Source organism: Myotis nattereri (genome assembly GCF_964212035.1).
Source record: "Myotis nattereri genome assembly, chromosome: 11".
Taxonomy (NCBI): Eukaryota; Metazoa; Chordata; class Mammalia; order Chiroptera; family Vespertilionidae; genus Myotis; species Myotis nattereri.
Window position 1 is genome coordinate 69,846,584 of NC_138086.1, and position 26,683 is coordinate 69,873,266.

Sequence of the window (26,683 nt, forward strand, 5' to 3'; positions counted from 1 at the left end):
AAAGGTAGTCTTAAGTGGAATGTGAAATTTGATATTATTTTTATGGAAAGTTGTAATTTTAATACTTGAGTTAATACTCATAAAAACATATTAATAAAAACATTTTTAAATTTAAAAATAAATTCTCATTAACCTGTGACACATATCAGTACCATGAGCAATCACTTCAGTAAATTTAAAAAATTTAAAAATAACCTTAGTGATAACTTGTTATCCTCATTATTTTTATTAGCTACTTACTAGAATATCTTTCAATTCATATTTTAACCAGTAATATAAAATAGCTTTCTTTTAGCTGATTTTGTCTGTGATAAGTTACATACCATTTGCAATGTTTTTATTTTAATGCATAATCTAAAGTGTTTTTATTTAATTACATTGATCTATATAGAATATAGAATAATCCCTATTAGAAAATAATGAAATAGTCCCTAGGATTTATACCTATCTACAAAATCTTGAAGGAACAGTTCACAGTTTTTGTATTACTCAAGGTATTTGCTTCTCAGCAACTGCTGTCTTTGTTATGAATCTTTTTTATCATTCTATTTTTTTACTGCTTAACTTGTAGTGTATTGCATTTCTCTTTTATTCTTGTTTTTTTATTGCCTCTGTATTTTCATATACTCAATGCTCATTCTTACTGCTCATTCTCATCTCTTTCAAATTTGACATCTAGAGCTCTGATTATTTATTTTCTAGTTCTGTTTTCTGTATGACATCATTGCTTATCCCCCAAATTTAACTTAATTTGTTATTCTAACCCTCCCTTTAAAATGCTCTGCCTTTTTAAAAAATAAATATTTTTATTTATTTCAGAGAGGAAGAGAGAGGGAAAGAGGGATATAAACATCAATGATGAGAGAGAATCATTGATAGGCTGCCTCCTGCATGCCACCCACTCGGAATTGAGCCTGAAAACTGGGCATGTGCCCTGACCGGGAATCGAACTCTGACCTTCTGTTTCATACTCAACCACTGAGACACCCTGGCCGGGCATGCCTTTGTTTGTTCTTTTTCCTCCCTCTGCCCCCACATCTTTGATATATATAGGCATATATTCCATTGCCTTCCACTTTCTACTAGTTCTTGTCCCAAGATTTTCGGTTAAGTGAAGAACAACAGTATGATAGTTGTTAATTTCATAGCTTTATATATTAGAAGTAGCTAATTATGTAAAAATGACTTTTTTAGAAATAGGCATATATGTCAACTTTAGACCAATTAAAGTCACAAATTGAAAAGTTTGCCTCAAGCTGGTCCATGTGTTCTATTAAAAATAGAGAACAGAGTAGGTTTAATCTCTGACCTCAGGAATGTTTTCTGGATTCTTTAACTTCATCTCTGCCATCATTCTAGTTCTGTTCTCCTTTAACTCAGGTCTGGAATTTTGGAAAAGCCTCTTATTTATGGGTTGGTTTTTTTTGCTTTCAGTTTCTTCTTTGAATTAATTTATACCATCAAAGCACCTCTAATTGTTATCTGTTGCCAATTAGAAAAAATTTACACATATCCTGACATTCCAAGTCCTATATAATCTGACTATACATTACTAATCCATGTTTAGCCTTCTCTCTTTTTCAAAATGAACATTCCTCTTCATAGATATTAACCATATTCTGATTGTTGCTCCTCATATCTGCCTACTTGAAGAAAGCATTGCTATAGTAATTAATCTTTTCTTCCTAAAGACCCAGACAAGATTCTGTTCAAGCTCATTGTTTTCCAGGGTGCTTTTCCCATTAACTCCAAGTAGTGTGGAGCTCTCTACTTTGTGATTGCTAATAATATTTATAATGTATATCTTTTGCAGTTTAAAATTATATTTGCTTTGTAAATTTATATTCTATATAATGTATTTGTCCTCTTGTTTTTACATCTCCTTGAGGACATATTTCTATAAATTCCTCACAGCACTTTTTAGTACTTTTACAGTATTAAATGCAAAGTAGGCACTTAAGTGATAGTTAAATGGAGTATCAAATCTTAATTTAAGGATGATTTAAAAAATACTTTATATGCTCTGCTTTTTGCTTTTTTTTTTTTTTTAAGTGTTTGGCAACATATTGACTGCATGGGGATTGATAGGCAGCATATTCCTGACACATATCTATGTGAACGTTGTCAGCCTCGGTAAGTTGTGCATACCAATAAGATTGCTCATAATTTTACTGATATAATCTTTAGTTAATAGAAATTTATGTATGAATAAAAATGTTTGTTGTTTTTTTTTGTATTCTGACAATCCTAACATCAGGAAGAATCTATTGATAATGTTATAGTTAGTAGCATTTTTACTTTTTTAATGATGCATGAAATAATAGTGCATCTTCTATGTGATGCCATGTTTTTTCACTGGAATGCACTCTGTTCAAGAGTTACTAAGAGGACATTGCCTTAGTTACAGAAATTTATAGGTTTGCAGTCATGTGTTTTTCTCCCATTTCTTTTTTGTGTGTCATTGTGTGTGCACTAGGGTTCCCTTTTTTCCACATCCACCCCAGCACTTGTTTGTTGATCTATTGATAGTAGCCATTCTATCAGGTGTGAAGTGATACCTCTTTGTAGGTTTTCTTTTTCTTTTCTTTTTTCTATCACCACTTATCCCCCTTTTATCTTCTTTCACCTCCACTTACCATCCTCCCTCTGAAATTACCACACTGTTGTCCATGTCCATGAGTTCTTTCTCTTTTTTTCTTTTTTGTTCTTTTTTTTCTTTTGTATTTTTAATATATTTTTATAGATTTCAGATAGAAACATCAATGATGAGAGAGAATCATTGATTGGCTGCCTCCTGCATGTCCCTCCTGGGGATCAAGTTGTAACCCGGGCATGTGCCCTGACCAGGAATCGAACCATGACCTCCGGTTCATAGGTTGACGCTTAACTGCTGAGCCACACCTACTGGTCCTTTTGTATGTTTTAAAAAATATTTTTATTAGGATATTTCAAACCTATATAAAAATAAATAGTATACTGAATCCACATATTTCCACCACCCTGCTTCAACAATTATCAACAACCTTTTTCATTTATTTTGCTATTTCTTCTCCCCTTCACATACTATTTTAATGTAAATTCAAGATATATTATTTTATTCATATGTATCTTTATGTATTTCAAGATATATGTATTTATGTGTATGTACATAAAAGAATTTTTAAAAATAACCATAACCACAAAACAATTATCATATATGAGCCAAACCGGCTAGGGCTATTTTTTGATGGGATAAGTAGCTGTTGTTAAATGTTATTTTAATCAATAAGAGTTGATTAAAAACTGACCTTTAGGGAAGGCAGTCAATTGAGCAATAACTGCCATCATTCTGTGATGACTAAGATAGTTATCATTGGTGCTATAGGATTGTTGCATATCCTAGTAGACATTAAGGCAAGTCTGTTACTAAGTTGTAGGCTTAGTCTACAGCCCTTATTGATCTAGAGTGCTTATTCTCCCATCTCAAAATACTATCTAGTGTTATTTGACCTCTAGACTAATAAGTTAGACAGTAAAATATAGGGGGAAATAAAGTAAAACAATTATTATTGATGATGTAATGTACTTCATGAGTGGAGACTGAAGGAAGTTAATGAAATATTTTACTTAATTAAATGTTTAGTGTTTATTATTTCAAAAGTGGAAATAATTTTAGGCAAATGGTATAATGCAAATAGACTCTTAATTTAGTGTCATTCATTTCTTTTAAGAAATTTAATTTATAACTTTTGTTACACATGTTAACATTCTTTTCCAGACTGCTTTAAATATTCAATTAAAATTTCTTTAAAAAAGATATACTCGTTTCCTACGATAAAAAAGATTTTTCTTAACAGTGCAATTATAGTCACTAAACTGGCATATAATGCTAATGATGCTAAATGAAATCTAATGTGAGGCAAGGGGCAATACATGTATTTTATACTGTTGATTTTTCAGTGAGAACATTAAGGAAATTGTAAGTTTGTCACATTTAAAACAAATCTGCTTTATATTTAAATTTATGGAAGTTTGATAAATAATAATCATGCTAATATTTTAAATGTAGGAGTTTGGATAAAGAGAGAGCAGTGCTACTACAACGCCGAAAAAGGGAAAATTTGTCAGGTGGGTGAAAAAGATCTATAGTAAGTAGGATTAGTGTGATTGAGAGAATAAGTGGCCTGCATATTTTTAGTCGGATGGAAATACCTTACTGCTGAATGTTGATTGTATATAATTTACAATCTCAGATAAAGATTTTTAAATATTCTTTTTTACAGATTATAGAATAAGAATGTAGGAAATATGGAAAGTAGAGGAAAATAAATAAAAAATTTTAATTGTATAGGAAAATACATAGGTAATCTATTGGTTTAAGGAAGTTAAATATGTTTGCTCTTTGAAAAGATGTGGATTCATTAGTTTATTATTTGGAATAGTGTTTCTTTCATTTTTAGGAACAGAATTTAGAAGTATAACATTGCTACAACTTCCATTTTGGTTTAAAACATGCTGATACCAATACAACTGGTTTTGATAATCATAGTTTATTGAACTATTCCTGTTTCATGGACATTTGGGTTGTTTTCATTTTTTGTTTTATTTTTATTACAAATAGTACTTTCAGTGAAACTCTCTTGCATATGTTTTTGTGTGCTTTTGTCATTTTATCTTTGGATAGATCCCTAGGAAAGGGATTGTTGAGTGAAAGGCTGAGTGCATATAGAATTTTGCTAGATTTGGCTACCCTTTGCAGGGAATTTTAAATTTCCTTTGCCAATGCATGCAACTGCGTGTTTCCCACAGTCTCACCATCTGAGTGTGTTGTCAAACTTTTTTAGCCTTTCTAGCCTAAATATGAAAACTGACATTCATAGTTTGCATTTTTTTGTTGTTAAAGTTTATTTTTATTGATTTCAGAGAGGAAGGTAGGGAGAGAGAGATAGAAACATCAATGATGAGAGAGAATCATTCTCGGCTGCGTCCTGCATGCCCCGCACTGGCCTGTAACCCTGGCACGTGCCCTGACTGGGAATCAAACTGTGACCACCTGGTTCATAAGTCGATGCTCAAACAACGAACCACTTCAGCCAGGCTGAAGCTTGCATTTAAATGTATCTTAATATAAGTGAAGAAGTGAAAAAAATGTGTATTCTTCAGAAAAATGGATATATAATAGTTTCTTGTGTGGAATGCTGTCTTATTGTTTGAAATAGAAATATTACACATGCAGTAATTTTTATTTTGCCTTGAAGATGGTGATACCAGTGCAACTGAGAGTGGTGATGAGGTTCCTGTGGAATTGTATACTGCATTTCAGCATACCCCAACATCTATTACTTTAACTACTTCAAGAGTTTCTAAGGTTAATGATAAAAGAAGGAAAAAAAGTGGGGAGAAAGAACAAAACATTTCAAAATGTAAAAAAGTAAGTTTTTCATTTTTTTTGATGAGTAAGATAGAAAGTGGTGGGAGCTGAATTTTACAGGAATTACTATAATATTTTTTATATCCTTCTAATTTTTATCAAACAGTACTTGGAAATAAGCAATGGAAATAATTTTCCATTATTGTAATATTGATCACACAGAAAACTTAGACTTTTTCTTAGCATTGCATCATATATATTTTTTACGTTCTAACTTAAACATTCTCTTAGTTCTGGTGGTTATACCGACTTTTTGTTATTATGAGACTTCAGTGAACCGATTGATTCTTAAATATTAATTATATTCAAAACTCAGAATTCCATTTTATTTCAGGCCTTTCGTGAAGGATCTAGGAAGTCATCAAGAGTTAAGGTAAATATGTTAAATTTAAGCCCTTGTTACCAACTGTCCATTATTCAAGAGTTTACTAAGTTGTTGTTTGTTCGTAATCTTTATGCTTTCTTCACTATGTGTCATTTCATTGCTTATTATCTTTATCAGAAGTTGGGACATAGAGAATTCTAATTGGATAAATATGCCACTCTTAGAGTTTATTGTTAAAATAGCCAAAAGGAGGAGATACACAAACAATTTCTAATATTAAAATTTCAAGAAAACTGAATTGCAGTTACTGTTTCACTCCATGTCTCTAGTACACTTGGTGTTAATATACTAGACAATTGTATGCAAAATCACATTTGGAATTTGAAATTTTACTGCTTTGCATAGTTGGGATTCTAGTGATTTAGTCATCAGTTATTATAAAATACTATAAGATCACCATAGATCCACCATATTAATAATAGTACAAACTAGTCACTTGTACCTTGAATTAATTAGAATAAATCCTCAATTTTGTAGATGCCAAGATTGCTGAGAGAAGCAAGGCTCCCCAGCTCTGCCTCCCCTTAAGAGATAGGTTTGTGTTGGATCATAGAGGTCAGCTTTACAGTGTTACTATAGCTTTTTAAATTAGGCAGTAAAGGATAATGGATTTTCCAAGTTGTCAGATGTTGAAATAGGATGTGGGCAGCATGGTACAGTATATCTGTTGTCCATGTAGTGTAATAATTACCATTATTTAATAGTAATTATAATAATTATTTATTATTCAATAATAATTATTCATTAATTCCACATAACTGGAGGATAAGCAGTTGTCCAATTATTATTATGTACTTTTATAATTCTTTCTCAAAAATGTTAATAAGTCCAAAGTTTCACAAAATGTTCTTTATATATTGAGATTGGAATTTCATACTGTTTTTCACAATTCAACTGTAGTATATTAAATCTGGATTTATGGTATTTTCTCTGACACCAAAAATGGAGGTCTGAAAAAGATTTTGGATTAAGCTGTTAGTACAACTGATACTCCAGCTCTTTTCCTTTCTTCACAATTTATCTAATCAGTTTAAAGGAGGCTTAATGAGGAAGGAGTGTTTTTCTTAACTGAAATATTTTCATTTATTATGTGACGTAGTGAGTTTGTGCATTTTTAAAGATATCTTTTTCTTAATTTGAAGATATCTCTTTAAGATCATGACAACTCTACTAAGTAATTCTGTAGTGTTTATAAGATTCAAGAGATACAAAAGAGCTGTATTAAAGATTACCAGCTCAGTATAGAGTGTTTTCTGAGGCAATGGGGAGGGGAAGATGCAAAACAAAGAAAAATTCGAAAACGGATAGATTTCTTTTAAAATGCTGAGGAAAGCCTTAAATATGTAGTGTCTCATTTGTATAAAAATCTGTTCTTTATCAAATAGTCATTATAATGTAGAATATGTACGTATATAAAATATCAATTAGTGAAATAAATCTATCCCAATCAAATAGTTGAGCAACTTACTATACATTTGACCCTTGAACAATGCCAGGGTTAGGGGCATCAACCTCCTGCACAGTTAAAATTTCAAGTATAACTTTTGACTCCCCAAAACTTAAGTTATCACTTGATGTCCAAGGAGGCTTGGTTCCAGAACACGCCCCCCACCACACACACACAGATATCAAGTACCCTATATAAAATGGCTTAGATAAATGCATACAGCTAGGCCTCTATCTGCGGACTCCCAACCACAGATAGAAAATAATACAGGTAGTTATTGAAAAAAAATCCGCATATAAATGGACCCATGAAGTTCAAACCTGTGTTCACAGTTCAACTGTAGTTTGTTTTATTGTAGACAAGTATAGGGAAGGTTGACTGATGGTAAATTTTAGTGTTTCTGTATACATTTACATGTCTAACAGGACATAAAAGGATTTTTATTATATCTATATATGATAAAATTTCAGTTCTGTTAGATTGTACATATGGACAAAATCTTTTATCAAAGTTTAATATTGTAGAAAGAAAACAAAGAACAGCATTTACAACTAAATTGAAATTTTACATTAAATTTGTTATACATTTGAATTATTCTAATGATAAGGTAAAATATTTGTTCTTATTATCTGCATTAATTGATTTTCATCCTAAGATTGCAAATAAAAATTGTAGGAGTTCAGGAAATTTTAAAAAATGTTTTTATTGATTTCAGAGAGAGGAAGGTAGAGAGGGCTAGAAACATCAATGGTGACAGAGAATAATTGATAAGCTACCTCCTGTACACCCCCTGCTGGGGATCGAGCCCACAACCCAGGCATGTACCCTGACTGGGAATGGAATCCTGACCTAGTTCAGATTTTAATAAATTTTTTAAATGAATGGTAATTGTGCTTTTATATAAATTGCATTCCAGTGGGAAAAAAATGTCTCTCTCTCTTTTTTTTTTGTAACATTAAGAAGAGAGGTGTTAACTTTTTATTACTTGGCATTTAGAATCTTATCTTACAGGTTTTAATAGGGGCTATAGAGGAGCAAGCACTTCAGCTTGAAAGTTCTTGCCCTCATTATGACCCTTGAAATTAGGCCATGGACCATTGGGGTATTTCACATTCTATGAAACATTTTATTCTCATGTCAGATTTATTATGGGGACAGTTGGAATTATACTAATTAAGATATCAAGAATATTTTTGTTATAAACTGTTAAAATTTTAGTGTATATAAAATGTTTATACTTAATATGTAATATGTGTAGTTTACATAATAATCCCATTTATTCTGGTTAAATAGAGCTGTGAGGACAGAGTAGATATTGGCAGTTTCTAAAATAAAAAATTTCATATGCTTTCTTTTTTTAAACATTAGCTGACAATGACTCCAAACATTTGGGTAGTTGCAATTTTATTGATAGCCTTCATTTAACTGCAGTTGTGATGGTGAAACTTGAATTTCTACTATTCTGACTTAACTCGGCTTCCTTCAGTTTTCTAACTCATATTTGTGTGGCATGTAGTATAAAAATGTAGTAAACCGCTCATTTATGGCGCTCTTTTTATTTTTTACTAGGACCAACTTGAAAAGCCTAACATTAATGTCTAGTTTATATCTTATATAGTCATTGATTTTGTATTTATATGTATGTATAAATATTTGAAGTCCAGATATTAATGCTTAGTTTGTTGTGATTTTAGGGTTCAGCTCCAGAGATTGATCCTTCATCTGATGGTTCAAATTTTGGATGGGAGACAAAAATCAAAGCATGGATGGATCGATATGAAGAGGCAAATAATAACCAGTATAGCGAGGGTGTTCAGAGAGAGGCACAAAGATTAGCTCTGAGATTAGGCAATGGAAATGACAAAAAAGAGATAAATAAATCAAATTTGAATACCAACAATTCGCTCTTCAAGCCTCCTGTAGAGGTAAATATATCATTTGCCAAAATGTTATAAAACAAAAACCTTATTTTTTCTACTCTATATCTTAAAGTAGTTAGACTAAAAGCATTAAGGTTTAATTAATCTCAACATTTCTCTAATTTTTAGAGCCATATACAAAAAAATAAGAAAATTCTGAAATCTGCAAAAGATTTGCCTCCTGATGCACTTATCATTGAATATAGAGGAAAATTTATGCTAAGAGAACAATTTGAAGCAAATGGATATTTCTTTAAGAGGTATATGCATTTATTTTCCCATATTTTCTATTGTTCTGTATTGAATTTTTTGCTGTTTTTAACCAGGATGCTGTGTTTTATATGTATTTTGTTTTCCTAAGTGATCATTTTAGTATTTAAAACAGTAGTGTAGTTGAACAGTAACTAATAATTTTTGAACTAGAATAAAATATAAAAATGCAGATATATTCCTGTCTCTTACCCATTTTTATCTTGCTGACACTAAAACAATCTACTTCAAAGATAAACTATAGCAATGTAGGTGGATATTAATTAAAAACTCGATTACCTGAGATTATAAGGTAATTTCCATCCAGCACCATTCCTAATTCCTTGTAATATAATTGCTAGAACCTGAAAAGACCATTGGTGCCTACCACCGGCAAAACCTCTTCCTCTTTATTAGATGATAGATTTGATCTTACATTATTGCCACCATTATAAACTCCCACACTCTAGGTATGAAATAGCTTTGGAGGCCTCTTCTATGGTTTGTGATTTTGGGAGGAAATTGATGTGTTCCTTCATAGCCATTGCTTCCCTGAAGTCTAGAAGTATGTGTGTATCTCTAGAGAGATAACATTCTCAGTCTATATGCTATAATTATTAAAAATATTTGTTTATAACTTGAGCTTTTATTTAAAATACAAAAGATATATGTGAATCCTTCCCTTTTATATAGCAAATTTGACTGAAACAGAGCTACAACTCAAACACTTAAATGCACAAAGAGATAGGGACTTTCAAAGCATCCTATCTAATAAAGAGGTAATATGCAAATTGACTGTCACTCCAACATTCAAGATGGCCACCACAAGATGGCTGGCAGGGGAGGGCAGTTGTGGGCGATCAGGCCTGCGGGGGAGGGCAGTTGGGAGGGACCAGGCCTGAAAGGGAGGGCAGTTGGGGGCAATCAGGCCTGCAGGGGAGGGCAGTTAGGGGTGACTGGGCCAGCAGAGGATGGCAGTTGAGGGTGACCAGGCCTGCAGGGTAGGATCGTTGGGGGGGGACCCAGGCCTGCAGTGGAGGGCAGCTGGGGGGGACCAGCCCTGCAGGGGAGGGCAGTTAGGGGCAATCAGGCCAGCAGAGGAGCAGTTAGGTGTCGATTAGGCTGGCAGGGGAGTCGTTAGGGGGTGATCAGGCTGGCAGGCAGAAGCAGTTAGGGGCAATCAGGCAGGCAGGCAGGCAGGCAGGCAGGCGAGTGGTTGGGAGCCAGCAATCCTAGATTGTGAGAGGAATGTCTGACTGTCCATTTAGGCCCGATCCCACCGGTCCCAGATTGGAGAGGGTGCAGGCTGGGTTGAGGGACATACATGGCGCACCCCCCCCCCCCCCCCCCGCACGAATTTTGTGCACCAGGCTTCTAGTCCAATTAGTCCAATTATAAGTCCTGTAAAGGTAATAATCACTCCCTTCTTATCTTTGTAAACTTGAATTTCCATATCCAGTTAATTATCTTCGACTTATGTAAGGATATAGGAATAGGTAAAAACCTTATTAGCTTGAACTAGCCTAGTGGTTAAGAGTAGGTTTTGGTATCAAGCTTTTTTATATTCAGTTTCTTGATTTCACTACTTACTGTAAGTCTTTTAGAAGTTTCTTAAACTCAAAATGTTAATGGTTTATAATGCATTTCTTTCTTTGTAGACCATACCCTTTTGTTTTATTCTATTCTAAATTTCATGGGCTAGAAATGTGTGTTGATGCAAGGACTTTTGGGAATGAGGCTCGGTTCATCAGGCGTTCTTGTACACCCAATGCAGAGGTAAGCTTATAGAAATCTTTTTGGGAGGCAGGGGTTGGAGGGGTATGTGGAATTTGAGTATTAACCACAGAAGTATGGTAGCCTAAAAGCAGTTTTTAACTGTTGATGCATTTTATACTCCAGCATCTTTCCATTGTGAAAATTTAGGTGATATTGCTTTGAGGTCTTAAAAATTACACATTGAAGAAATTTTGATGTTTCTCGTAAGAGGAAATATTAGATTGTTTATCCTAGAAGATTCTGTATATATGGGTCAAATATATGTTTTAATTTGATCAAGGTAGATGACAACGCTGAAAGCTAAAATGATTTTATTATGTGCTACGATAAAATTGTGTTTTAATTTTGAGTATATTTCTGGTTTTGTTGTTTTTCATGGAAAAATAAAAGTTTTTAATTTTATTGTTATATAATGTTACACTTATGTAAGTTTTGAAGCCAGACTTACTAGATTCATGTCTTCTCTTTGACCAGCTAGATTTATAATTTTGTGCTTCAGTTTTATCTGTAAAAAGGTGTTATGAGAACTAAAGTGGTCATGTAAAGTACCTAGAGCAGTGTCTGTCATAGAAAAACTACAGTGTTAACTGTACCATTACTACATTTCATCAGGTTAAAGATGCCATCACTTTAAAAACTCCCTATTTCAGAGATGCTAAAAGGTGAAAAAATTTGCATTGTAGAATTGATAAAATACGGTATTTTCTTTTCAGTACTACATGGTGGGCTGTAGAGCTTGCATCAGACTTTCATTGATGTACCACTTTCCCAGTTGATAACCACTGATTTATAGTTACAAGTCTTATAATTAAATGCCATTATTTTCCATGTTGTATTTGTGAATTACTTTGAATGGTTTTCAAAATGGTAGGGTGAGATGCTTCTAAAGGTAAAAAGTAATCTATAGAAATATAAAATTGTTCTTTTAACTAATAGGTGAGGCATGAAATTGAAGATGGAACCATACATCTTTACATTTATTCTATACAAAATATTCCAAAGGGAACTGAAATTACTATTGCCTTTGATTTTGACTATGGGAATTGGTAAGTTCAAATCTGTAAATAAGATATCTGTTCTTTCAAAATATTTCCTTAATGTCCACAACTTTTTATTTTTATTTACAAGCATTTTGGTATCAGCTTCCATTACAGCAAAGCTGCTTAGTTCTTTTCCATACATTCCTAATTACTACTGTAATGAAAATGCTAATAGTAATTATGACTAGTAATCCTGATTCAGCCATACAACACTGACCTTATTTTTTTAAATATGCAGTTGTTTTATTATTCTGTAAAAGGTAGTAAAATATACTTAACAAACTTTCCCTTTTTAAAACTACAACACTGACCTTGTTTATGTAAGAATTTTCCCCTTCTTTTATGTGGTGAGCTGGCACGGCCATGGCATACTCAGCCCCAGGGCGCCTTATGTGCCATGCCAGCTCAGCCAGGTTCAGTGACCCTGAGTTGGGGGGGAGGGGTGTGTGAAAGCATTGAGAAAAGACAGACAAGAGAATGAAAGCTGGGTCTCGGTGGGACACTGCTCCCTGATGAGGAGACAGCGCCAGCGTCCACAAGCCGTGTCTTTCTTTTATAGCAGATGCCACGAGGCAAAGTAGGGGCGTGATCACGTTGTTTACAGCATTCTAGTGAGTTCCAACCTCACTCAATTATATGCACCTGAATTCTAGCACAGTGCACGTGGGGCTACGTGTTTGGACCATAGGTTCAAGATTACAACCACAGCCGTTGGTTATAATTGTGCTGGGACTTGCACGTGGCAATGAGAGGACCCTGTCCTTTCATTAGTCCGAGGCTTGAACCTGGCCAAAACACCGTAACCGCACCCCACACTTTTATTTTTTATTTGTGTAATTGCTATGCAATATTATATCAGTTATATTAGTTTCAGTTTGATATAGTGATTCTACATTTTTATACCTTACAACCTAATTACCCCACTAATTCTTTTAATATCTATCATGCAAATATCAAATATATTTCTATATTCCTTCACCTTTTTCACCTATCCCTCTACCCTCCTCCTCTCCCTGAACCATCCCTTTTGGGTCTGTTTTTGTTTCATTCGTTTGGTTTTTTAGATTCCACATAGTGAAACCACAGAATATTTGTCTTTCTCTGTGACTTATTTCACTTAGTGTAATATCCTTTAGGTCCATTCATGCTGTTGCCAATGGCAAAATTTCATTCTTTTTTATTGCTGTGTGTTAATCCAGTGTGTGTGTGTGTGTGTGTGTGTGTGTGTGTGTGTGTGTGTACCACATCTTTTTTATACATTCATCTATCAATGGACACCTAGGTTGTTTTCATAACTTGGCTATTGTAAATGCTGCAGTGAACATAGGGATGCATGTATCTTTTCAAATTAGTGTTTTCATTTTCCTCTGATACTCAGTGTATTTATGATTGTTATGGTCGACCTATTTTACGTTTTTTTGAGGGATTTACATACTGTTTTCCAAAGTCGCTGTGCCAGTTTGCAGCCCCACCAACAGTGTAAAGGTCCTTCTTTCCGACACATCTTCTCCCACACGTTACTTGTTGACTTTGATAGCAGCCATTCTGACTGGTGTTATCTCATTGTGGTTATGATTTGCATTTCACTTATGATTAGTGATGTTGAGCATCTTTTCATATGTCTGATGGCCACTTGTATATCTTCTTTCTAATGCCCATTCTTGATTGGATTGTTTATTTTCTTGTTACTGAGTTTTATGGGTTCTTTATATATTTTGGATATAAACCCCTTATTAGGTATGTCATTTGCAAATATCTTCTCCCATTTTGTTGTCTTTATGTTTTGTTGATGGTTTCCTTCACTGTGTAGAAGCTTTTTAATTTGATGATGTCCCCTTTGTTTATTTTGATTTGTATCACTTGCTCAAGTGGACATATTAAAAAAGATAACATTCAGACTGATGTCAGATAGTTTACCACCTCTGTTTTCAGAAGTTTTATGATTTCAGGCATTACATTTAAATCTTTAATCCATTTTGAGTTTATTTTTGTATATGAGATAAGAGAGTGGTCCAGTTTCATTTTTTTGCATGTACCTGTCCAGTTTTCCCAACACCACTTATTGAAGGGACTTTCATTTCTCCATTTTATATTCTTGCCTCCTTTGTCCCTAAATAGGATCTAGTATTTTGTATATTTTTAAATTATATGTAAATTAGAATCTGTATGATTTTTGCATTCCATCTTTTCTGTCATTACTTTTCGAGGTTCAGTTCTGTTATGTGTAGTTCCAGTTCATTTATTTTCACTGATGGTATTTATCTATTCCATTGGTGGAGCTTTAGAGTTCAAAAAAGGCTTTTATGACTTTATGAGCATGTCTTCATGTGTACATGTTCTCTCCATCGTAGGGACCTAAGGGTAGAATTGCTGTGTTGTAGAATGTGCACAGCCTCAGTTTATATTAAACATAGATGAATAACCAGTTTGTATTCCGTTTTACTTCCTTGCTCCACTTGACTCGTCTTTCTCTCTGACTTTAGGTCCATCTATGTTGTTGCCAATGGCAAAATTTCATTCTTTTTATTACTGTGTGATAATCCAGTGTGTGTGTGTGTGTGTGTGTGTGTGTGTGTGTGTACACGTACCACATCTTTTTTAAAATTGATGCTAATCCATGTGAAATGGCATCCCTTTTATATTTTAACTAGAGGCCCGATGCACGAAATTCATGCGAGAGTAGGCCTTCCTTCCCCTGGCTGCCGGCATGGGCTTCCCTCTGGCACCTGGGACCCAGGCTTCCCTCAGAGCCCTGGCTTCATCCGGAAGGACGTCTGGTCTAATTAGCATATTACACTTTTATTATTATAGATTACATTATCCTTAATTGTTTTATGGAGCCAAGGATCTTTTAATGTGTTTGTGATTTTGGCTTTCCTTTCTTATGAATTGCCTAATCATTTGTTCATTTTTTCTGTTGGGTAGTCTTTTTCTGACTTTTTTAAAGGGAGAGGGGTTGTTGTATTTCAGTTCATTTCCTCCTATTCTGTATTTTACTTTTTAAATTTTGTGTGGTACCCTATGGAAATGCAGAAGTTTTTAATGGTCATTTTGGTTTTTGTCAATGAAAACCCTCTTACTTTAGCATGCATTTCTATTTGATTGTTGAGTCAGATTTATCGTGATACTTTACATGTTTCCTTTTTGGTCCTTTCTCCCCAAGACAGTTGGAAATACTGCAAAAATGGCTCTTTGCTCATTACTTTAAGAGACACTATCCCACAGTGGTTAAGCATATAAGTTTTTAATAACCTGACTGGTTTCCAATCCTAGCTTGATCGCTTATTAGCTATATAACCTTGGACCAGTTTCTTTTTTTTTCTAATTATATTTTATTGATTTTTCACAGAGAGGAAGGGAGAGGGATAGAGAGTTAGAAAAATCGATGAGAGAAACATCAACCAGCTGCCTCCTGCACACCCCCTACTGGGGATATGCCCACAACCAAGGTACATGCCCTTGACCGGAATCGAACCTGGGACCCTTCAGGCCGCAGGCTGACACTCTATCCACTGAGCCAAACCGGTTAGGGCAGTTTCTTAATCTCTTAGTGCCTCAGTACCTCCTGTATACTATGAGAATAATAATACTCTCCTAACAAATTTTTTGAAGATTCAATGAGTAGTATGTGTTTAAAACAGTTCCTTGCACAAAATAAGTACTTAATACGCTTTAGTGTTGCCATCATTATTATATGCAATTCTGTTATCCTGAAATCAAAGAAGACATCTAGAAAGAGTTTCAAGCTAGTTCCTATTAAACCTGATTTGGGGAGGTAGGAGGTAGACCATTAATATTTGAATTCTACCCGATTCAGAGAATTAGGCAGTCAGGCAGTTTGACCTGTGCCTTTCTGCTGGTGTTGAAAGTGAATGAATAGGAGTATTAGAAACTTAGCAAATTATTATTTTTATTTTGAACAATTTTGAATCTACTTAAAACATTCAAGGTGGGAAGTTTCTATTATTATTTAACCTACATTTGGACATTTATCCTAGAAATGAACTAAATCTTGGTGGTAGAGATAAAGAGATCAGAACATTAAGAAATATTGAGATGAAAAATGTGGGCTTTGAACTCCTACAGACCTGAATCTGGATACCATCCCTACCACTTATTAATTGTGTGACTTTGGACAAGATACTGTTTCTCTCTTGAGTTTTAATCTCATCTGTAAAATGAGAGCAATAATTATCACTACTGTGAAGATGAAAGATAGTTATTTTTCAAGCTCCCATTTGAAAGAGGGAACACTGAAGGGCAAAAGGAAGCACTACTTGAAGTTTTTCCAGTGTAGTTTTTTAAAGAAACCTGGTCATTGAGACCATTTGTAAAGTATAAGAGAAACTAATTAAGGTTTGATATTTATTATACCTAGCATTTTTTTTTTATTTAGGTCAGATTTAGGGTATTTGTTATTTGTATACATACTTTAAAACACTTTGCAATCTCTCAAGTAAATACAGTTTTTGTCTTAATGTGAGCCACAGTATCTTTGTACTTTAAAAAATTTTTATTGGAGTTTTTTTTCTGCAAACTGTTACTAATTATCCTTGTGATTGAAGGCCTAGAAATGAACTTTTATTACATTGTTTTTATAAGAAAATAAAATTTCTTTGAGATAGTTACTAGGAATGCAAATTTGTGAAAAGTAAGGATTACTTATAATTAGTAATAGCATACAGTTTTGTGGAGTTGCAGCTTAAAATGAATTATAAAATTTTACAAGTTTTTAAAAATGTCTTGAATAACTATTTAACTGGTTATTTTTCCAGTAAGTACAAGGTGGATTGCGCATGCCTCAAAGAAAATCCAGAGTGCCCTGTTCTAAAACGTAGTTCTGAGTCTACGGAAAACATCAATAGTGGTTATGAGACAAGAAGGAAAAAAGGAAAAAAAGAAAAGGATATTTCAAAAGACAAAGATACGCAAAATCAGAATATTACTTTGGATTGTGAAGGAACAACAAATAAAATGAAGAGCCCAGAAACTAAACAGAGAAAGCTTTCTCCACTGAGACTGTCAGTATCAAATAATCAGGTACTGAACTTTGGTTTATTGGTTCTTAATAAGTTAACAAAGAAAAGTAATTTGGCATATATTAGCCTCTTTTTATAAATGTTTTATGTAAAATGGTGTAAAATTTCTAAGTCAAGTCCATTCTGTTATTTAATGAAGTACTTATACACATAAAATACAGGTTCTGCTAGAATTTGTACAGTATTTGTTAAACTACAAAGAAACTACTCACCCAGCAAATCTTTGCAGAATTGAATATAAGATTTTCCTAAGGCTGGGTAATTTTAACAATTCTTCCAGATTGCACTGTCCTTGTATTCATAGTAAGTGTTCTTATTCAAAGTCTTAAACTGTAAAATTTCCTTTCCTTTAATATTTGGGACATAGTTAAATTAATTATATATGGATGACAGACAATATTTTTGAGGGGAAATTGTCTTAAAAATACAAGATAACTTTGGGAAAAGGTTTGGCCTATACTTTTGCCCTTCCAAGAAACACTTTGTTGTATGTCCTCTAAACAAATGGAAATTAGGAGGGACCATTTAATCATAAAAATTAACATTTTAGTCATCTCCAATACCTTATCTTCTAGGAATAATTTTCTGTAAGTTTCAAATTAAAAATTTTTTGAGCCCTTGGTATTTGTAGGCACTGGGTTTTGTGAAATAATTTATGTTTATGTTTTGGGAAGAATATAAACATAAGGCTATCCTCCCATATTGACCTTGTAGGCCAGCGGTTCTCAACCTGTGGGTTGCGACCCCTTTGGTGGTTGAACGACCCTTTCACAGGGGTCGCCTAAGACCATCCTGCATATCAGATATTTACATTACGATTCATAACAGTAGCAACATTACAGTTATGAAGTAGCAACGAAAATAATTTTATGGTTGGGTCACAACATGAGGAACTGTATTTAAAGGACCAGAAGGTTGAGAACCACTGTTTTAGGCTGTATGGATAAGAACACTATTCATTAGATCTTTAGCAAAATTGATTTTGGAAAGTTTCCTGAATTAGGAAACCAGTTTTATTTGAAATGGACTTGTAGGCTTGTAATGTTTATGTTGAATTAATTGTAGTTGAAAGACATTTAAAATAGTTCAGTGCCCCTATTATATGTGGAGTGGTAGTTTTCATAAAGCAGCTCTTTCCATCTCTCAGGAACCAGATTTTATTGATGATATAGAAGAAAAAACTCCCATTAGCAATGAAGTAGAAATGGAATCAGAGGAACAGATTGCAGAAAGGAAAAGGAAGATGGTAAGTTGGGAAGCTAGTAGCTGCTTCTTGCTGTCACTTGGGCTTAGTGATAGCTGATCTTCTCATAGTAATTGTTGCTGCCTTTAGGAGGGTTTTTACCCTGTTCTTTGTTTGAAGTTACCAAACACCATGTGCCACTGAGCATTTGCTTGGCTTTGTCATTACCATTCAGGTTAATTATACTAAGCTTTTGTATTTTTACTGTGTGTTCATTAGACATTTTAGAATGTATGAAATTTTAAGAAATTATTTTTTAAACATTTTTGAAGCTGAGAACTATTAATAAATTTTAATGCCAGAATTACTGTTGCAAAATGTCTTTCATTAGTTAAATGTATCCTTTCTCTTCATAATTTAATGTAAAACAAAAATGGAATTTTAAAGCTTATAATAGCATCAAATAAATGGCTTATGAAAACAAAAACCACTACTGTTTGGTAGCTACTATTTCTGTATCTCATACAGCTATCATGAAATAAGGTTTTCATTAAAATGGTTAATACTTATATTCCTTGTACTATATCTGTAAATCCTATAGAATCCTATATAATAAAAGGCTAATATGCAAATTGACCAAACAGCAGAATGACTGGTTGCTATGACATGCACTGATCACCAGGGGGCAGACGCTTAATGCAGGAGCCTCGTGAGCACAACAGCGGTGGCAGGAGCCTCTCACCTCCGCAACAGCACGAGGGGGGGGACACCCACCCCCCCCCCCCGCCACACACACACACACACACACACACACACACACACACTCACAGTACACGAATGTCATGCACTGGGCCTCTAATATCTGTGTAAAAACTAGGACAATATTTATTTTTACCATCCATGCTAATTTAGCAATTGATACAATATTTAGGCCACTTAGGAAAGTATTATATAGTTTGCCCTAAGATTTGAAAATGACTTTATACAACTAAAGATCTGTGTGGGTTTTCTGTAGTCCATTTTATTTCATATACTCCCTTATTTCCTGTTTTACTGATTTACATGGTATATTCCATGGAATCTCAGGTCTTTGGAATCAGATCATTGTAGGCCTACTCAATGTAAGTCTGTTTCATTGCCTTGATCATTTCTCTAGGATTCATTAGTGATCTTCAAAATTGTGAAAGAAATGTAGAACTCTTTCATAGCTTCAGAATTTCAGAGAGAGATGGGAGAAAAGAAAAATATTGGAGGTTGTTTTTTTTTTAAGTTCTGCGTTTACCTAAAAGAATCAATATTGAACCTTTTGTAAGATTCAGTTATCTAAATTACCTGTACCTAACGAGATTACCCTTTCTTGACTAGATTTTCATATTGGACTGTTCATTCCACAATTCCACAGCTTTGTATTTGCAGTAATTTTGCGGAAACTTTCAGAATGCCAATTTAGGGCATTACTGATTTCTATATGAAGTATGTGTCTGGCAGGAGGACCTTTCTTACAACTGCTTTAAAAAAAAATTAAATTAAAAAAACAAAAAACACCTGGAGGTTGGTTCTGTGCCCATACTTTTTTTCAGATTGCATTCTAATTTTATGACTATGGGCTACTTTAAAAATATCTCCTTCTACCAAAGCTGAGAGAGGTAATGATACTTAGAACATCCTCATTTTCTGACCCAGAAGAAAATAGTGATATGTTTTTGCTGATGTTGAACATGGCAGAACTTTGGATAGACAGACAAAAAAGCTTATTAGAAATCCATTTTTGGTACTGATTTTGCCTATTAGCATGCTATATTAATATATAAGAATACTTCATTTTTATATCAATTTTAGCATATTCATTTTAACTTCTCAGTTGTGCAGCTGGGTTATTTTTCATAGGACTAAAATGTGGAAAAATTGAAAAAGTGTAAATGTTTAGAATTTGTCTGGTATTTTAAAGGGATATGAAATATTTTAAAATCTTCGGCTTTTGACCTCAAAGTCAATTGCAATGTTGCTATTTCTAATTGGTATGGTTGTTTCCCACTGCCAAGATATTAGTATTTGTGAGGACAAAACAGTTGGTTTTGAAAAGTTTAAAGACTAATTAGCATTTACTTTTCTACTGTTTACCTTATATATTGGTTAGGTTAACATCAGTAGTTGGAAAGATAAAGTTAACTCCTGAGGAACTTATGGCAAACTGATTTAGATTTTCTTCTGTGACAGGTCAAACTTTATCCTTATAATAGGAAATACTAGTTTTTATGTGTGTTCATGAAGTTGGAATATAAAAAGGAGTCAGTCATATTCTCCTCTCAGATAAATACCACGTAGTTTCCAAATTCAAATATGCTAGAGCACAGCCTTTTGAAGTATAGCTTGAACCATGTGAAATTACTGACTTGACCATTTTTTACCTACACAGATGGCAATTTTATATACAACCTACTATTTAGCATTTTGCCCAGTCTCTAAAAATTGCACCAGGGGATTTATGTATTTTCATTGCTGGCTTGATCTTTTGGTGAGAATGAAAGACAATGTCTCTGCCTTCATGGGCATTTACAAAACAATTGCAATGCAGCAAGAAGTGTGGTATAGGAGTTAGAAATATAGCTTACAGCTGGGGGGATCAGACACCATTCACGAACTAGGTAGTATTCATGATGGACCTTATGAATAGGGTATAAAGTGCAGATTAGCTTATAGCTAAATTGTATGGAATTGAATGGATGGTTATTTCTCCAGGGGAAAAAGCCTGGAGGTAGTTATAAATGTGATAAATGGTAAATCATATTTAGGTACTAGAGGCCTGGTGCATGACATTCATGGGGTGGGGTGGGGGTATCCCTCTCGCAGTCCGGGACCCTTCGGGAGGTGTCCGACTGCCCGCTTAAGACATCCTGCAAGGGGTCTTTAGAGCTGCCACGGAAGCACAAGAGGCTCCCACCACCACCCTTGCGCTCACCAGCCATGAGCCCAGCTCTGGCTGAGTGGCGCTCCCCCTGGTGGTCAGTGTGCGTCAGTGACCGGTCTTTCCGCTGTTCGGTCGATTTGCATATTAGCCTTTTATTACATAGGATTATAGGCTGATTATTTTGGGGGGAAGGGAGATAAGGTTGGTTGGTTGATGATTTCAAGAAAGTTTATTAAAATATTACTATGGGGCCCAAGTAGAAAGCTGTTCTTAATTATTAACATTTTCCCTTTTCCTCCATTTATTTTGTCTCCCCCCACCCCCCAAAGTTGTTACCTGCTTATAAAATCAAACTTAGGGCTAAATGGTATGTAACTGAATAAATGTATTAGACATTTCCTTTTTAGTTCATGAGAAGTACTTCTTAGGCAGTAGGTTGGGATCGATTTGGGAGATTCTTACAGTCAGCCCAGTTAAGTTATGGCAATTGAAACATAGTAGGCTGTTTATACTCACCTGAGTCCAAACAGGGACACTACTGAGTAGACTCACCCAGGTACACGACAGTTGCTGTGAGGTGAGGTTAGTGGCTATAACCTTGTCAGAGGTAGAGTGTGCCAGAAGGGAATTAGATAATTGGGAAGGTCACCTTATTTAGTTGGAATTAACAAGTGAGCAATTAAAATACAAAGCCATTGAAAGATTTAAATTAAAAAGGAGGCTTGTCCCCCTCCCCATTTAAAATTCATGAAAATAACCTTTATAGTATTTTTAATATATTAAATATCTCTAATATGATATCTTTAAATATCTTTAGTATATTTCAAATTTCAAAATAATTTCCCATAATCTTATGAAAAGACTATCTTGGGAATATAGAGTCTTATTAATATTTCATGGCCTATTATACTCAGATTTAACTGGAGTCTGTGGAAGATGGTTCAGGAGGATAGAAATTACAGAAACAAAAGGGATATGAAAGGATAGTCACCTAGGTATGAGAGTCTTGAATTGTCAAGCAGCTAGGATAATCTAGAATTACATATCACTAGGATATAAAAGTATGGAAGAGCAAGAATCTCCAGTTTTTCATTGTCATAGATCCAGCTCCTGAGGTGGGGAGGGGAAGGCCTGCCTTTTATAAAAGTAGATGATCAACAGATGAGCCTACTAAGTGTTTTATGACAAGCATTTAAGGAAAGATATAGGTTCATGAGTATGAACTAAAGGCTTCCTTATAGCTCAAGTTGTGCCCTGAAGACCTTGCCAGGATACAGGATCCCTCATTATTCTTTCAGCCCTCATCCTTCACATAAAAGTATTCCACAGAACTCAGATTTAAGATGTTTTTGAAGGCCTGGCCAGCGTGGCTCAGTGGTTGAGCATCAACCTATGAACCAAGAAGTCAGGGTTTGATTCCTGGTCAGGGCACATGCCGTGCTGCTGGCTTGATCCCCAGTGTGGGGCGTGCAGGAGGCAGCCAATCAATGATTCTCTCATCATTGATGTTCCTATCTCTGTATCTCTCTCCCATCCTCTCTGTAATCAATAAAAAAATATTTTTAAAGTAAAAGATGTTTTGTGAAAAAAAAAAAATCTCTGTGGCCATTTGAGTTTAGTAAACCACATACCATGTCCCAAACTTTGAGATTCCCAGTATACATGCCATGCTTAAAAACTCAATAAATTGTTAGCCGTGGCCCCAAGGCTCGGTTGGAGCATTGTCCCATACACCCAAAAAGGTTGCGGGTTCAATTCCTGGTTAGGGCACATACCAAGGTGTGGGTTCCATCCCGTCAGGGGTGTGTACAGGAGGCAACCAGTCAATGTTTCTCATACTGATGTTTCTCTTTCTCTCCTTTCCTCTCTCTAAAATCAATAAAAACATATCCTCAGGTGAGGATTTGAAAAACAAAACAAAACTGTTAGCATTTCCTAAACTTGTACACCCTTGCAACTTTTTGTGGTGACATATTGACATCCCAGATTTTTATTCCATGGAATACAGAGAAAACACTATACAGATTCCATGCTGTTACTAATGCCTCTAGAAAGTGACTTAAGATCAGAGATGCAAAAGAAATTTTAATAGTAAAATTAGGGAGAGTAAATTTATTGCCGGAAAAATTATCTGATGACATACTATCCACCTCACTTTCCTCTCCTTATAGCATGATTAAATTGATGTTGATTACTAATTTTAATTTTCTGAAGTCCTTTTTTCTCTTATCATAGTTTAGGAATTATGTTTCTAAAGAAGAGTAATTAATGATATTGTAGGAAGAGCAAAAGGAAACCTCTTTTATTTTTATAGGTTCAAACAGAATAAGGACATTTAGCTTTAGCTGTCTTGTAATAAAGATTTCTAAAAGTTTGTTTAAATACTTCAAGTTATATGCCTTCAAATAACAGTGGCACGTGCTTTATATAATGTATACACAATTCTTAGTCACTTAACAAAAAAAAAAGAAGACAAAGGTCCTTTTGGAGGATAGACTGTAGGAAATATGTGAAAATCAAGTACGAAACAATACATAAGGATAAACGAAATTGTCGTGTGGTAGAGAAGAAATGTTGATATCACCATGAGCCATACTTGCTATTTTGAAATGATTTTATTGGTAACCAGTCTTATCTATTTTTTTTTAAAGTAATAAATTTTAATAATTTCTAATTCCTATTCAAAAGGATAAGGAAAGTTACTTGAGTATGGAATTTTTTTCCCCTAAAATATATTTTTAATGATTTCAGAGAGGAAGGGAGAGGGAGAGAGAGACATAGAAACATCAATGATGGGAGAGAATCATTGATTGGCTTCCTCCTGCACACCCCCTACTAGGGATCGAGCCTACGACCTGGCATGTGCCTTGACCAGAAATCGAACCCGTGACCTTTCAGTCTGCAGGCCAATGCTCTATTCACTGAGCCAAACCAGTTAGAGCAGTAAGGAATATTTTAATTTCTCTAAGTCAAAGCTGTAGGGTGGCAGATTGGCTCTACCCTTCCCCTTTCCTTTAAAAGACAAGATTTTCTTTGTTTTGTTTTTAAGAAAAGCCCCTTCCTACCTGATAGCAAGGTCACAAGTCTCCAGATTAGCAAAAATTAAGTCACAAGTCCCTAGATTAGCAAATTTCCTGCAAAAACTACTATGATGGAGCATCCACAGTTTATAAGCTTATATTTACTCAATTTAAATGACTCAATATCTCTAATTGGGGTAAATAATAACAGTTTACTCAGTGAAGTGCATGTTTTTAGTTGCAATATTATATAAAATTTTAATTCATGTTCTTTATTATGTAGCTTTGAACTATATGGACAGTAGGTCTCCCACATTTGAATAGGAGGCTTAGACAAGATCTCCATAGTCTCTTCCAGATATCAAATTATATCAATGTGTTTTTCATTGAAGCAGAAAGTTGAAATAAAAATTCTCAAAATTTTCGAGTGATAAAATCCTATGGAGACATTAAGCAGCATTTCTTTTGCTTATGGTAAATGGCATACTCTATATTTGCTTTTGTATACCTAGAAACTATATAAAAGCCTAAGCTACTGTTACAACTGGATGACCTGACCACTGGCCAGTAGCTATGACACACACTGACCACCAGGGCAGACGTTCAACGCAGGAGCTCCTCCTGGTGGTCAGTGCGCTCCCACAGCCAACCTCCTGCTGTACCTCCCCCTGGCTGGCTGGCCACCCCGATCGCCAGCCAGGCTAAGGGACCCCACCTGTGCATGAATTCGTGCATCAGGCCTCTAGTTCAACGGTCACCAACCTTTTGGACATCACGTACCACCAGTGGTCCGTGGACCACCAGTTGGCGACCACTGCTCTAGTATGTAATAAAAGCTATCTAGGTAGATCTCATCAGAGATCCCTCATAGTTTAGCTTAGCACCTGACACTCCAGCATTAATAGTGTGACTAGAAATAATGTAATATTCCTGAAAGGCAACCCTTTCTGATTCTAATTATAGATGAGTCTTATCAATTGTCCAGCTCACAGATTATGACTTTGAGGTTTGGAGAGACATAGGCCTGGAATGAGTCATGGTTATAGAATATACATGTATTAGTAGTAGCCTTATATGACAAGTATGATCTAAACTATATCAAGCACAGATGTTAAAGTCTATTGACTGTCTGCTGGGTTTCATTAGGACTCTGAATTTCTCTAATCCCTTAAACAGCTGTCACTGCTTCAAGCTATACACAAAATTGTTACTTTTTCACATGGCTAGTAAATTTTCATTCTTTAAATACTGCATAGCTGGCTAATGTATCAAAGAATGCATTAGTTGTAGTGGTGAATATAAAAGCTGAATGACATGAATCTAATTTAAAATAAAAGTAGATCTGCGCTGATTTTTTTCTCATGTAGAATATCAGACACTGTACATTTCCAACATTTGTGTTTTAAGATGAAGCTGGGTTAAAGCTATTAAGATATTTAACAGTTGTAGTAAATGTAGGAGCAGTTATGCTTTATGCAGAATGCCAGTGGTTAATTGTAAAGAGTGAATCAGGAACTAGGAAACTTGGATAATAATTATAGTACTGCCTTTCAGCGAGTCACTTAATATACCTGTGCTTGCATTTCTTTTTCTTTTTAATTATTTCATTGATTTTTTTAGAGAAAGAGGAAGGGAACAGGATAGACAGAAACTACGATGAGCGAGAATCGATCGGCTGCCTTCCCGCAAGCCCCTTCTTGGGGATCAATCCTGAAACCCGGGCATGTGCCCCGACCGGCAAATCGAACCAGGGATCTCTTGGTTCACAGGTTGATGTTCAATCACTGGCCACACCAGCCGGACTGGGCTTAGATTTCTTATGCAGCAAAGCACTAGATTATTTTTTAAGATACTGACCAGCTCAGAAAGATTATTAGTCATCTCTAAATAAAGGATTTTGCTTTGACTATCAAGTAGTTGTATTCTTTATAAGGGAGTTCAGTTTTTAATTGAATGAATTTAGTCTTTACATCAAATAATTTTATCTCTGACCCTCACACCATATCCTAAACAAGTGAATATTGGACTATGTCAAAGAAAACTTATTTAGGCATAAATTCATATTCATTTTAGAAAACCCTCTATAATCATGATATAGAATGTATCTTCATTGGGTGCCTGGCTTATGGGTAATTATTTTTAACACAAAACAATCCTTGCTAAGGCAAGTTTAAGTTTGTTTCTTCTCAAAGAACGTACTTTTCCCACATTTATTTTTTTTAAAATTTAAATAAACACATTAATAATTATCCTTTCCTTCCCCGCCCATCCCTGTTGAACAGGTGAAGCAATTATGAAAATTATATT

At 34.6% G+C, this 26,683-nt stretch overlaps 1 protein-coding gene across 1 annotated transcript in view; it reads left to right on the forward strand.

Moving 5' to 3' along the window:
- The window catches only part of KMT2E (lysine methyltransferase 2E (inactive)), a 94,641-nt gene that overhangs the window by 54,967 nt on the left and 12,991 nt on the right, over window positions 1–26,683 (forward strand). The window contains exons 6-15 of the mRNA XM_081101783.1: window positions 2,053–2,133; window positions 4,049–4,107; window positions 5,238–5,410; window positions 5,745–5,783; window positions 8,937–9,167; window positions 9,291–9,421; window positions 11,069–11,186; window positions 12,123–12,232; window positions 17,002–17,266; window positions 18,413–18,511. Coding sequence (XP_080957909.1) covers window positions 2,053–2,133; window positions 4,049–4,107; window positions 5,238–5,410; window positions 5,745–5,783; window positions 8,937–9,167; window positions 9,291–9,421; window positions 11,069–11,186; window positions 12,123–12,232; window positions 17,002–17,266; window positions 18,413–18,511 — 1,306 coding nt within the window. The remainder of the gene's footprint in view (window positions 1–2,052; window positions 2,134–4,048; window positions 4,108–5,237; window positions 5,411–5,744; window positions 5,784–8,936; window positions 9,168–9,290; window positions 9,422–11,068; window positions 11,187–12,122; window positions 12,233–17,001; window positions 17,267–18,412; window positions 18,512–26,683) is intronic.